The sequence below is a fragment of the Lynx rufus genome, unplaced genomic scaffold, assembly GCF_022079265.1.
Source record: "Lynx rufus isolate CCGP_SWC_20201006 ecotype Redwood Valley unplaced genomic scaffold, mLynRuf1.p SCAF_16, whole genome shotgun sequence".
NCBI lineage: Eukaryota > Metazoa > Chordata > Mammalia > Carnivora > Felidae > Lynx > Lynx rufus.
Genome location: NW_025814830.1, coordinates 26,318,774 through 26,333,580, shown reverse-complemented (window position 1 = coordinate 26,333,580; position 14,807 = coordinate 26,318,774). Strand labels below are relative to the sequence as shown.

At 42.6% G+C, this 14,807-nt stretch overlaps 1 protein-coding gene across 1 annotated transcript in view; it reads left to right on the top strand.

The window, feature by feature from the left end:
• TOX3 (TOX high mobility group box family member 3) overlaps positions 1 to 13,839 on the top strand; it is a 106,250-nt gene extending 92,411 nt beyond the window's left edge. Inside the window, exons 4-7 of the mRNA XM_047077444.1 lie at positions 2,729 to 2,998; positions 7,079 to 7,306; positions 9,183 to 9,263; positions 13,135 to 13,839. Coding sequence (XP_046933400.1) covers positions 2,729 to 2,998; positions 7,079 to 7,306; positions 9,183 to 9,263; positions 13,135 to 13,839 — 1,284 coding nt within the window. The remainder of the gene's footprint in view (positions 1 to 2,728; positions 2,999 to 7,078; positions 7,307 to 9,182; positions 9,264 to 13,134) is intronic.
• The last annotated feature ends 968 nt before the right edge of the window (positions 13,840 to 14,807 follow it).

The window sequence follows — 14,807 nt, the reverse complement described above, 5'->3', positions numbered from 1 at the left end:
GAGGAATGGCTAAATGAGTGGTAGGATGCCAATCAATAAAAACAAATTAGGACACGCCAACACTGTAAAATCCACTTTTTTGATACACATCTGCAGAGGGACACCTGCCAGTAAGTGGAATGTAATATTTCAGGGACAGCGGAAGAGGGTGTCAGTATTGTCAGTGAGACCAGGAGGAGTGGGGTTGTTCTGGTACATGTGACACGTTTCTCCAGGATTCCCCAGCAGTTTAGGAACTCAGAAAGTATTAAGAAATGGGAAGCTTATACATTTAAGATGAAACCCTAGCACTTAGCTCTACTGTTTAAACTACTCGTAGATCTTTTTAGCTTTTCCTCACTAGTGTGTTTTTTTCATTCATTTTGTTTAGTGTTTTTATAAATGGAAACGTTTAATATGCTCTTCTCTTCACCCTTCCAGTTCTTTCTCTTATAATGTGACGATTGTTAAAAGTTTAGATACTTCTGGGGCGCCTGGGTGGCGCAGTCGGTTAAGCGTCCGACTTCAGCCAGGTCACGATCTCGCGGTCCGTGAGTTCGAGCCCCGCGTCAGGCTCTGGGCTGATGGCTCGGAGCCTGGAGCCTGTTTCCGATTCTGTGTCTCCCTCTCTCTCTGGCCCTCCCCCGTTCATGCTCTGTCTCTCTCTGTCCCAAAAATGAATAAACGTTGGAAAAAATAAAAAAATTAAAAAAAAAATGCTTAAAAAAAAAAAGTTTAGATACTTCTTAAAAAAAAAAAGAGGGGACTATACACTATAATTATTTTACAACTTGCTTTTTCAATTTCTTTTTTTTTTTATTTTTTTTGTTAACATTTATTCATCTTTGAGAGACAGAGAGAAAGAGAGAGAGAGAGAGAGTGGGTGGAGGAGGAGCAGAGAGAGAGGGAGACACAGAATCTGAAGCAGGCTCCAGGCTCTGAGCTGTCAGCACAGAGCCCGATGCGGGACCCGAACTCACTGGCTGTGAGATCATGACCTGAGCCAAAGTCGGAAGTCGGATGCTTAACTGACTGAGCCACCCAGGCACCCCATCTTTTTCAATTTCTGTATCTTGGATATCCCTCTAGGTCAGTGGTTCTCAGATGGGAGAATTTTGCCCCTCGATAGATAATGTCTGGAGGTATTTTTGATGGTCATGACTGGTCAGGAGAAGGAGAAGTTGCTTCTGGTATCTAGAAGAGGCCAGGGTTGCTATAAACATCCTACAGTGCAAAGGACAGCCCCACAACAAAGAATTATCTGCTCCAAAATGTCAATAGAGCCAAGATTGGAAACCCCATTCTAAGTCAATACACATAAATCTAATTCATTATTTTACAAAGCTTCGTAATACTTATAGGATGCTGGATCATCGTTCATTCAACTAGTTTCCTATTGATATTTGCGGCTTCTTATTTAGTGATGTTTATATATTTGATATTTAGAAACGAAACGCTCCTATTTGGGTATTTACAACTCATTTGTTTCTTCAAAGAGCAAAAGTAAGTCTTCTCAGAGAGACTCAAAAGAGGAACAGTTAAGAATTCATAGGCTTCTGTATAAAATTAGATTCCGGGTCACTGTGAGTCGAGAGAAATTTGGTTTTGGTAAAAATCACAGACTCACACTAAATGACAAGCCTTCAAGTAAGTTGTTTAAAAGCAGGTCTTCATTTTTTGATTCTTCAAAATTAAAAAAAGAAACAGCAGCAACAACCCTAAAGCCTTTTCAATGACTGCCCACAACAGAAGGGCTGCTCTTGAAGTCACTGCAGTAACTTTCAGAGAAGCTACTTCTGATGATCTCTGCTTCCTCCTCATATGTATTTTTTTTTAATTTTTTTTTCAACATTTTTATTTATTTTTGGGACACAGAGAGACAAAGCATGAACGGGGGAGGGGCAGAGAGAGAGGGAGACACAGAATCGGAAACAGGCTCCAGGCTCTGAGCCATCAGCCCAGAGCCCGACGCGGGGCTCGAACTCACGGACCGCGAGATCGTGACCTGGCTGAAGTCGGACGCTTAACCGACTGCGCCACCCAGGCGCCCCCTCATATGTATTTTTAAAAATCCATTAGTATCTTAAATCATGGCGGGTTGAACGAAAGGTTTCAGAAGAAGAAAGTGATATCCAGTCCTAGAGATGTTGAATGACTTCCAGATGCCATTGACAATGGAATTCAGACTGGGAATGGCCCTCTGGTTAACCACAGAGGGTTTTATAGAAAGGGTGCCCTGAAGCAAACAGATGTTGGCTCTGTGCCTCCCTAAGCCCCTCCTCTCTGCTTGTCAAATGCATTCCTGGAAGGGTCAAGTGAAGACCAGATTCTCCCACCCTTGTAGAGCTGGGTCTACGGGAATGGTACCAGAAGTATGTGTGAGAATGTTGGAAGACCCACTGGTAAGCTGGGAAGGAGTAAAACCCCTGCTTCAACCCTTTCCTTCTTGCCTGTTTCCTCAATAAGAAGCCTGAGTTGGACGTTTATCCTTCTTTGCCAATAGGCTTTTACTATTATTTTTTAAAGCTATTTAGTGACAGTTCTAGAGTGAAATAGACTAGGCTGGATGATTTGGTCTTAGTGCTTTTGACCCTTCAACTTTGAGGCAAGAGTCCTTCTAGTTAATGAATGAATAGGGACCATCATCCCGGAATAGGTCAGACCTGTCTAAGGAACTGCTAACATTTTCAGCTTGTTGACATTTGGGAAAACGGAGAGCTCACCTCCTCGTTGTCTGTTGCCTTTTTAGGACCAGAGCCACACGCAAGTGCCCCAGTACCGTCAGGATCACTCCTTGATCATGAGGTCCATTGTCCACATGACTGATGCTGCTCGCTCTGGGATCATGCCTCCCACTCAGCTCACCACCATCAACCAGTCTCAGCTCAGCGCCCAGTTGGGGTTAAATTTGGGAGGCGCCAATATGCCTCACACGTCTCCTTCACCTCCAGCGAGCAAATCAGCGACACCCTCCCCTTCCAGCTCCATCAATGAAGAGGATGCTGATGAATCCAACAGAGTAAGTTGACTGCCTTAGTGTGTCACGTACCCAAGAATTTCGAATCACCTCATGCTGTGTCTTTGAATTTCATTCATGGTAGTTCCTGCCTTCTCTTCGTGGATTTGGCTAGCATTTAACTTGATGATGGTTTGATTTCCCCCCCCTTTTACTTATTCATTTTTTTTTTTTTTTTTTTTGTGAAAAGTGTATTCTGCTGGAAGTTGGAAGATCTGGCTTCTCCGACTGATTGTAAGGCATCGGACATGTCACTTAACTCATGTAGGCATGGTTTTCCCGGTCTGCAGAAGGGAAGGCTTATACTAGATTCCCCAGGAATTCTATACTAAAGTGCTCTGGTTCTAAGTTAATGTCCATGTGGATAAGTTTCATCCAGTTAGTTGGCTGAGCCACTGTCACATTGGGGAACCTTGCACCTTGGATGATGTTTATCACTTAGTAAGTTCTAATTGTTGCACATCTCTGCTTTTGTCGTGGAGAGTGATGCTCAAATATGCATGGGTTGAAATAAAAACTTAGTTGCAGGTGGGACTTTTATGAATGCCTAGAAAGGTATTCTGTTTCATTAAAGTTACTTGTCCAAGATACACAATTACTCATTCTTTATTCATTATGTGTTGTATACCTACTCTGTGCTTTGCCTTGTACTTGGTTCTGGTGACATAAAGATTTATAAGAGAATTACTACCTCTGGGGCTCCCCACTGGGGACGAAAAGCAATGCTTAAAACCAGCTCCAGATGTGATTAGTGGTATAATTGATGTATCTGGTGTGCTAAGATTGTAATCGATTCTGCTTGGGAGAGTGATTTGAGGAAGACTTTATTGAGAAGGTGATATTTGAATTAGGTCTAAGAGGATACATAAAAGTTTGTGAGGCAGAAGAGAGAGGCCAGCATTCTGGTCGAAGGAGCAATGGAAGTACATGTCAATTTATGAGTGTCGTGAACAGTTTGATATGGGGAGGAAAGACATAGGAATTGAAGAAAGCAGTAGCTGAAATGTGGAAGCCTTTCTCCTGCAGGTCGTTGAGAGCTGATTAATGATTTGCATAGAGGAATAGCAGAAGCAACTTTATGCTTTAGAAAGATGGCTTTGGCTGTATACAGAATGCGTTACAAAGGGAGGGAGGGGAGGAAAGGAAACTAATCAGAAGATCTTTTTGTCATGAAGTGTTTCCTTTTAGCAAAGGAAGGAATGGACAGGAGGTACCAGATCCGTGAGACATATAAGAGGGAGAATCATAAAGTTTTGGTGATCCACTGGGGTTTGAAGGAATAAAAGATAAATGGGGTTTTAATATGAGAGTTAGCATGGATATTGGCAAATGAGAGAATCAGCCCAGAGAAAGAAGAATGTTACTTTTTCTCCCATGGAAAAGATGAGAGTTTGGCATGGTGTGGGTTGAATTTGATGCACCCACATTTGAGCTAGAACTCAGTTCATTGGAGGGAGAACGACCAATTTGGGGACCATCACACGTAGATAGGAAGACGTGGAAGTAATCAGGATTTCTGAGAGTGCATAAGGAGCCCTGAGCATCATTTATTTTTATTTTTAAGTAGCAAATGGAAAAAGAAGAGCTAGAGAAGGTAGAGAGTGATGAAGGAAGAGGGAAGCGAGGTTAGAATCTATTGCAGGGATTTAAAGGAGGGTTTGATCTGTACTGACATCTTAGCACCCCACTGGATATGTTAGCACCCTACTGGACAGAGATTGGGTGAATGGATGACCAGTCTGTGCTCACACTCAAAAGAACTTTCGTAAGGTGAAGTGAGAAACAGGGATGTGAATAAGGCACAGCTAGGTTACAACTGGCCATAACACAATTCAGATGGATTCCTTTCATTTCACTCACATTTCCATTGATCTGATACTCACTTTTGTACCACACTGAAATTGTCATGGCTAAGGAGAACCTTATCTGTGACTCCTAGCTTACTCCATTTTAAGCAAGAGTCTAGGTTTCGTGTAAAGGCAAGGAATCCAATTTGTTCTCCTTTAAGCAACTGAGCTGAGAAAGAAAGATTAAAATTATCATTGATTGTGTCTCTTTTGAGGAAAACTATTTCCCCACCTTTCCCAACCCTCTTCAGTCAATCACATGCAGGTTCCTGTAGGAGAATTAATTCTAACATTTTATTTAAACTGCAAGATTCTGCATTTCAGGTTTATTCTTAAAAGGTAATGATGTTTAGGGCACGTCATGGTTATCCAAGGAAGATATCAAAGGTTGTCAACATTTGAATGCTACTTTACAGGAAGGGAGATTGAGCTCTTTGGGAAAGGTTGCCCTGGAAATCACTTTCACCTTGCCACTGGTCAGGGCATTATTGCTGCAAACAGTGCCAAATTTTCTTCCAAGAAACGAATATAGTTGTTGGACTCAATTAGAAAAATCTGTGGTATATGTATGTATTTGTTTCCTTGGGGCCAAAGCAGTATTTTTTCACTGAAGGAAAACTTGGCTCCCACTGAAGCTCTAACCGAAAGGCATCTGACAGCCTTACAATAAGTTCAGATTCATTAACTAGAATTAAACAAGTCGCATTCATTCTGAGAATTTAAAAAAGAAAAAAGATTATTGAAAATTATTGCATCCATTGTGGGAGTTATGAAAGATGGCATTTTAGAGAAGAGGTGAGATGTGGCTTACCAGCCTCTGAAGTGGGTAACTACTTGTATGAAGTATGGATGTTGTTACCACTCAAGTAGCGTGTGTAATAGCCCTGCCGAGAAGTGGACTTGTGATACCCCAACACATTGAGGGTCCAGAGCGCTCAGAAACAAGGCACTAATCAGTTTCCTCCCTGAGAATTTCAGTAATTGGATTACGTTCCAAATGACTGTCATGCAGAAAGTAATGATACTCTCGGAAAATTTGAATTTAGGATTCAAGACTCAAGGCCATTAAAAACCAATCTGTCAGCAACTTGAGTCTATCTCTGTTGATCTTCCCCACGACTGGCTTTTAAAACTGGTCTTGTCAAACGTTTCAGCATTCTTGATGAAGTTAACGGCAAGATGATCTTCAGTATAGTCCTGTTATAATCTAGGGGGATAAAACAAGGCTGATGTATCTTTTCTCCTGCTTCTCTGATAAGGATATTTTACGATCACTGACGTTAGATAATGGTAGTAGCAGGTGACTCTGGAGCTCATTGGTATATCAATGTAGGGAGCTATACCCATGTCATGTCTGTGGTTTTGATCTCAGAGAGTTTGTATGATAAGTATGTGTAAAGTATTTACTGTCTCTATGGCAGTATTCTTCTGGGCAGAGTTAGTCACCATATATCATAACTCTTTTCTTATCAGTCTTCTTTGTAGCCTGGGTGATTTTAAGTATCAGTTATTGCTCTCATACTGGTTTTTAGTTCAGTGAAGAATACCAATTTCCTTTCTATCTCCAGTTAAAGGACTTTTGACATTTTTTTATGTTTCTTATTATCCTATTCTTCAGAAAGTTTTAATTGCTTAAAGAAATAAAGACGCCCTTTCTTTTATTGTGCAAGCTTAGGGATTGTAGCTACTTTCCACTGGCGTTTCTGCAGACCCATTAGCCAAGTAACATTCTGGTAAGATAAAACTTGAAGCTTCAAAAAATCGATTCAGACTGATCATATATATGGCAGGTGACTATGGCAAGGGACCTCATTTCAAATATCTGAATATGATCCACGTCCTGAATTATTATTTAGATTTACTTCTAAGACCTCTGAAAATGTAAAATATTTTATGCGTACACATGTAATGCACACACACATACACACACATATATGCACACACTTCATTGCCTGTTACAATGTTCTGTTTTTCATTACTCATAATTGCTATTTAGAGCATATGTTGTGAATGTATTGAAGATACTTCTGGGTCTCATTAATCAATGTTCTAAATGCTAATCTCTGCTGTCCAGTTAACTCTAAGAAAACTTACCCCTCCCCTGCTTTCGCCAGTGATTCATCCGTTGATGAATCTGCTTAAGAAAACCTTAAAAGAACAGTTGTGGATCTGGTTAGGTCTTGCTGCCTTCTCTGCGAGTACATTCTAGGCAGTGAATTTTCTTCCTGCTTTGCAGGCCATTGGAGAGAAAAGAGCTGCTCCAGATTCTGGCAAGAAGCCCAAGACTCCAAAGAAAAAGAAAAAGAAAGATCCCAATGAGCCCCAGAAGCCAGTGTCAGCATATGCCCTGTTTTTCAGAGACACACAGGCCGCAATTAAAGGTCAAAACCCCAATGCAACCTTTGGAGAGGTCTCGAAAATCGTTGCATCTATGTGGGACAGCCTTGGAGAAGAACAAAAGCAGGTGAGGCAGAGATCCATTGTGACCATAAAATCAAGAAGTTACCAGAGTATTTCTTACATCTTCTCTGAGTGAATGTTCGCTTAATACGACTGTTTCCTATGAAGGCCTTTCTAAGCTGTGGAATTTAGAGACGCAGTTGTGTAAATCTAAGCCGCTCCCCAGGTATATGGATTTCTCGGTCCCCCTTAAGGGTTTGTGTTGGGAACCCATTCAGTGGAGAAATGGGGGAAATTCACGCAATATCCTGCAAGCATAAACTTTTGATGATCATCGTTTCACGTTAGATAATGTGGTATTTGCCCCCTTGGTTCAGAAAGGGCACTACAAACCGATCAGGACCATCCCGCTCGCCTTTTCTCTGATCATCTTCCCGAACCTTTGTGCCGTCCCGGTGGGTTTCCAAACTTTGAAGCCGCCTCTGCGAGTCTCAGTACTGTCCCTGGGCATTCAAAATTTTATTCCCAGTTCATTTGAAAGCTTGGCTGTATGAGATGTATTGAGAGATTACCAAGCCGGTGGGAGATATTTCCTTTGGGGCCTCACCTTCTATGCTTCCCTTGAGGCTCCTCCACACAAAGGGGAGTTTCATGCACCTCGCATGAAACTCCAGTGACCATTAATGGGATTTCACGTTATGTGTGCTCAGATGACCAGACCTCCCTTGGGAATAAAATGGAATAACCATTTCGGGAATGAGGAGTGCCAAGGCCTCGAGTTTTCTTTTACGAATCATGACCTCATTCCTACTCGCTGGTTACTCTGGGATGGTGCAGCTATAGAATTTGCCCATTTGCGGTGAGCTTATTGTTGTATGTGGCGCACTGGTTTTCTGTCCCAGAAATGTAATCCTCAGGGACTGCCAAAGCTGCCGCGTCTTTTACCTCTGGAGAAAAAGGCAGTTGCACTTGGGTCTAACACACTACCGTCAGATACTGTTAAGAAAAGGAAGAGCAAATCATGGGATTTGTTTATGTAACTCGTTGGCCTCACTAATGGAAATTTACCACCTTTTAACTGTTTCTGCGTTGTTTTTTGTTTTTTTCCTTCAGAAGAAAACTGTGCTAGTTCCGTCTTTTTCTCTTACGTCTTCGCACACCGCACCTGTTGTTGGTGGTATTTTTTTTTTTTAATATATGAAGTTTATCGTCAAATTGGTTTCCATACAACACCCAGTGCTCATCCCAAAAGGTGCCCTCCTCAATACCCATCACCCACCCTCCCCTCCCTCCCACCCCCCATCAACCCTCAGTTTGTTCTCAGTTTTTAAGAGTCTCTTATGCTTTGGCTCTCTTCCACTCTAACCTCTTTTTTTTCTTTTTCCCTTCCCCTCCCCCATCCATGAGTTTCTGTTAAGTTTCTCAGGATCCACATAAGAGTGAAACCATATGGTATCTGTCTTTCTCTGTATGGCTTATTTCACTTAGCATCACACTCTCCAGTTCCATCCATTTTAATCTTACTTGGTGCAGGTTAGACGTGTGTCAGGGCGAGAGAAGACACTGATGGAGAAACTCGTGATTTCCTGTGATTTGAACGATTGGTAGCAAATTTTGCTCTTTTTGCTATACCCCATCCGCTGCCTTAATGCGAGGCCCTCAGCTGACTCTCTCAAGGCATCTAGGCCACAGCCTGAAATCTTTTTTTCTCATTTATCATCGTAAGCATCCAAATTGTGCTCCTGTGAGGATGGCAGGGTTTTGTTTTCGTGTGTGTGTGTGTGTGTGTGTGTGTGTGTGTGTGTGTTTTCACGTTTAAAAACCAAAGCCACCGAAACCAGCTTTCTCTGTGAGTTACGTTGTGACCCAATTTGTGCGGCCGTTCTTTTATGGCTGAGAATTTGTAGGCTAACGGTGATGCTAATTGTGTCTTTTAATAGGTTTATAAAAGGAAAACGGAAGCTGCCAAAAAAGAATACCTGAAGGCCTTGGCTGCGTACAGGGCCAGCCTCGTTTCTAAGGTAAACCCGTGCAGGAACGGCCAGTCTCTGAGTTACAGTGTTGAAAACAGCCCAGTGCACTGAACACATACAGGCAGCTCCCCTTAACAGTTGGCAAAAAAAAAAAAAAAAAAAGGCGTCTTGAACAATTCATTAGCTTATTTGTTCCCATTGGAGATTACCTCAATGATGGCATGAAAAATAGGAGTTCAGTTAAACTGCTGCATCTCCATTGTTTCCAGAAGCTTCACTTTATGTGTGTTGAGACTGTTTAACAAAACACAAAAATTAAAGACCGATCTCGAATAGCCTCTCATTTTTGCTTTTTGTCAGGGACTGGGATCGGTGTCCATGTCCTCCATTTAAACTGGGCGGTATTTTGGCCAGGCGGTTTGGGACATCCTATCATAAATTCTCGAGTGCTTCTGTTATTGTCCTAGGGGATGTTGCAATTTGACCAAACTGTCCCACATCATATACATAAATAAACCTCACGACTTTTTAAAATAAAATTAGGCTCCAAATACTTAAAAAAAAAAAAAAGGACGTGTATATGTATTTTACATAGAGGAGCAAATGGGCCCTGATGTATTATAAAATGCACCAGTATCCCAAAGCAAATGTCAGTCTGGATTATTATTACCTTGATCCAAAAGGAGTGTGAGCTATTACGTTATATTTTAACATTTAATTAACCTTGTCTTTAGCCTCTCAAGAATTTTGAGAGGCTTTGGGGAGAATAATTTGAACTAATGTTTTTGCTCTTGATATATTTCGTCTGGCAATCAGGGATTCATTTCCATTGTCATGCTTGTTGCCAGAAGTACCACACGAGGCTGCAGGGCATGGTGGGTGTTGCTGGCAAAGCCATTTCAAAAGGGGCTACTTCCGGGGCACCTGGGTGGCTCAGTCGGTTAAGGGTCCAGCTCTTGGGTTTCGCTCAGGTGATGGTCTTGAGGTTCGTGAGTTCGAGCCCCGTGTCAGGCTGCAGAGCCTGCCTGGGATTCTCTCTCCTCGTCTCTCTCTGCCCCTCCCCTGCTGGCTCGCTTTTTCTCTCTCTCTCAAAATAAACAAACTTTAAAAAAAATTTAAAAAGGGCTTCATTCCTTTTTTCTCTTCTTCCCCTGAGTTGTTTCTTCTTTATATTAAGATCCACCAGCAGCAGCAGCTCAAATCAGATCAAGAGGGGTCCCCCTTGTTTAGCTGTCCGCTGTTAGGACAACTTCCGCGTCATTAGAAAGAGAATACAAACATTCACGGGGTCAATAGTGAGACCTTTTTCTGAGACACTGGAAGACACACATTAAAAGACGTACCAGTTCTGGACTCAGATTTGCCTACTGGCAGAACACAGCCGAATGTGTAGGCTACTGATGTTAAGAATGGAGGTATAGTTGGCTAATTAGATAGAGTGACCCGGCGAGAGGAGCAGTGCACATGTACTTCCTAAGTGGATCATTTATTCATTCATTTACCCAGAAGCAGGCATAGGTGATCTTTGTGTATTAGAGCATGAATAATTGACCACACATGGATTTCAGCCAAGAGGCAGTATCTCAAAAGACATCCAGAAAATAGCAACCATGATTGGGCTCATCGAGTCTGTGACTGATGTGGAAGGGATACCATAAAAGTTATACATCGGGGACTAGAGTCATGATTCAGAAGTATGTCAGAATAAAGCTTAGTGAGTCCCCCAAACCAACAGGATGGAATTTAAAAAGAATAAATATAAAGCAGTGTTTGTTTGGGGTATTTTGGGTTTTTGTTTTTGTTTTTGTTTTTTTTCACCAAGTTAGTACAGTTTGAGAGCATCCTTAATTTATATTCAGAGTCCTGGCAGGTACCTAAAATAGTCCGTGAAGTAGAAGTTCAGAATAATTTCAGTCCGAACCAAAAGTGTAAAATAGCTTCTAATGTGATGATCTCACAGGAAATAGTATCTAATTGTACAGCATGGTGATTAGACCACATCTGAAGTATCGGTTCCATTTTGGAATCCACAATTTAAAGGGGCGTGGTAACCAACCAACAAAAGTTAATAGAAGCTTAATATTAAAACACAGGGAGTAAACCTGGCAGGCAAGCAAGAACTCTTTCCACTCGCCCACCCATTTTTCTCTTCACCAGTACGGTGGTGTCTTAAAGGCACACTGGTGTGATTGGCCAGGGGTCTAAATATAGACTTCCCTTGCAGTTTCATTCTTAAGACTAGCTGGGTGATTTTTAAATATTAGAATATATAAGAATTGTTTTCCTGTTTATATGTAGAACACTGTGTGTATTCTACCTTATGGGTGATTTCATAGTTTTTTAAAGATGATTAATGAGTCTTTGCAGGCTTCTTTTTACCTGAGGACTTTAGAACGTGAACCTCCAGTAGGCATGTAACCCACCAAGCTTCCGTAAAAAATCGGAGAGCTGTCCACCCATAGCTGGTGTTTCACCATGATGATGTGTTCAAACATAATCCATCAACAATGGCCTCTCCTCCATTGAGTGACTGTCAACATAAGATCACCACTCATCAGATCCTTCTACTAGTAGAGTTTATAAATGGGAGTAATAAAAAGCTGGAAGTAAACATTCAGTATCATTGAAGAGTGGATGCCAGCTTGATGCCTCCAAGGTGCTCCCACTCTCCCCTTCCAAAAACACCTAATTTTGTGAAGAACAAGAGAAGAAAATAGCCAGTAAGAGCAATCACTTCATTCACGGTTACATTAGTAAAAGAATTTATCTTTGTGGAGGTGATTACGTATTTTTAGTGCAAAATGTAATAGCCTCTCTCCGTGTTGAGCCTCAGATCAGATCAGTTGTTTATCTTATGACAGATTATTCAGACACCTGAGTGTTGAACGTTCTCCCCTGACCTAGGACTCCCGTGATAAATTCTGGAAATCTTTGAAGATATTGGGTAAACTAAAACATCTCTTAAGCCATAAAATACTTGCATTTAGTATCTCTAAGGAATTCAGCGACAGTCCTCCTATATTCAAGTGGGCATTGTCATACACTGCCTGGAAGTGTAGAGCTTTGACATTTTCTAGTAGTAGTTTTCTGGTAATAATTGTTAATTAATAAAAAATAGCTAACATTTACTAAAGGCGTCCCCTGTGCCACGCGCTATTCTAAATGCTTGACAACATAGGAATTAATTTAATTCTCACAACCTCTACATAAGGTAAATACCATAACACCCCATTTCATAGGTAAGGAAACTGAGGCACAGGTGGGTGAATTAACTTGCCCAGAGTCATGAAGCTGCCAAGTAGTGGGGCACAATTTGAACTCCCCGGCAGTCTATTGTCTTTTCAGTATGAGTCATAGTGATGAGGGCTAGCTCAGGCTTCACTGCTGGAGGTGTCGTTTCTTGAACATGTGTATCAGTTATCTTTTGCTACCTTGTGCTGTGTAACACCCAGCCACAAAGCCCAGTGACTTGAAAAGACAAGCATGTGTCTCAGAGGGCGCCAGTGAACTGGCTGGTTCTTCAATCTAGGCCTGACTCGGCAGGATCCACCAGTCCTGCTCATTGGTCTGCAGTCGGCAAGGGGGTTGGACCTGGCTGGGGCTTGTTCTCGGACAAGGCAGTTGGCTGGCTGGCTGGCTTTTGAGTGGTGACTGGGCCCTGTGCCCCTTGTCACGCACATGGTGATGGCAGATGCCTAGGAGGGTACAAGGCCAGCCCGATTCAAGGGGTAAGGAATTTGACTCTACCTTTTGGTGGGGGGGGAGCTGAAAAGTCAAAGGACAGGAAAATGGAGTCCAGAGAAGAAAAATGGTGGTCATTTTTTTTTTTTAATCAATTTGCAATACTTAAAAAAAGCAGTTGACTATTTTAAATACTTGGGTATTTTAATATCTGGGGATTTTCTCCCCCCAAATGCAGGCTGCTGCCGAATCCGCAGAAGCCCAGACCATTCGCTCCGTTCAGCAGACCCTGGCGTCCACCAATCTGACATCCTCGCTCCTTCTCAACCCTCCGCTGTCGCAGCACGGGACCGTATCAGCCTCACCTCAGACTCTCCAGCAGTCGCTCCCCAGGTCCATCGCCCCCAAACCCCTAACCATGAGACTCCCCATGAACCAGATCGTCACGTCGGTCACCATCGCCGCCAACATGCCCTCGAACATTGGGGCCCCGCTGATAAGCTCCATGGGGACGACCCTGGTGGGCTCGGCGTCCTCCGCCCAGGGGAGCCCTTCCGTGCAAACCCAGCAGCAGCACCTGCAGAGGCAGCAGCAGCAGCTCCAGCAGCACCAAATGCAGCAGCAGCTCCAGCAGCAGATGCAGCAGCAGCATTTCCAGCACCACCTGCAGCAGCACCTGCAGCAGCAGCAGCAGCACCTGCAGCAGCAGCTCAGCCAGCAGCAGCTGCAGCAGCAGCTCCAGCAGCAGCTCCAGCTGCAGCAGCTGCAGCAGCACATGCAGCACCCGCCTCAGCCCTCTCCTCGGCAGCCCTCCCCGGTCACCTCCCAGATGACGTCCCCCATCCCCGCCATCGGGAGCCCGCAGCCAGCCTCTCAGCAGCACCAGTCACAGATACAGTCTCAGCCACAGACTCCGGTGTTGTCCCAGGTCAGTATTTTCTGAAGGCGCCCGCGGCCGGCGCGCCCGGATTGGCGCGCGCGCGCGGAGGCGAGTGGCGGAGGAGGGTAACCCGAACGCGGCCGAAGCTTGTAAGTTGCGGTCGGTTATGCAGAAACGTGTCACAGATCACATGGTCCTCTCAAGTGTCTATTAGATAGGCAATAAGAACACAGTGTAGCCGAGTATCACCTTCTAGCTGACTGTAAATCACTTTGTTTTTAAACAAGAAAAGCTGTGCTCTTTTATGTGATGCCTTTTTTATTTATTCAGGCTATACCTACAATATGTGAATCAAACCGTTTAATGAATCCTGGGACGTACTGAGGACTCTAAACTGGCCTCTCTGAGTCATAGAAAACGGCCTTATTTCTCCAGAAGTGAATAAACCGCACTTCCAGGCTATTTGAACTTCCGGAGCCCTAAAAATAAAAAGCACAGTGGTAATTACCTGACATAGGAAGATCCAGTTTCATACAAACATTTGTATGACGTGAATAGTTGATGGCATTTTTTTGTCATGAAAAAAAAAATAATGTAAATCACAGACTTTTGCCAAAGCTCTTATTTTTTTTTCCTAAATCTCTCCAGAAAAAAAAAAAAAAATACAAGTGATTAGATTCAATTATTGACTTATTTCCACTTTTTTAACCCATGACTTCTCCAAATCAAACCACAGTATATGTTGTAACGATATCTATGACCACTGTTAGCCCATTATGTTCATCCCAATTAGAAGAAAAGAATGTGAATATTATATTCTGTGTTTTGAGTGACAAGTTTCGAAAATAAAAACACTGTATTTTTAAAAGGGAAATGCACTTAAATGAAAACAGTTATTACAAAAGTTAAGATTTAAAAAAAAAATGCAAGAGTTTTTATTATGATGTAATACCGGTAGAATATTTAAAAGGCGCACCACATCTGAATAATCAATGTAAATATTTTCTTTCAAAGTTGTAAGTTTTCATATC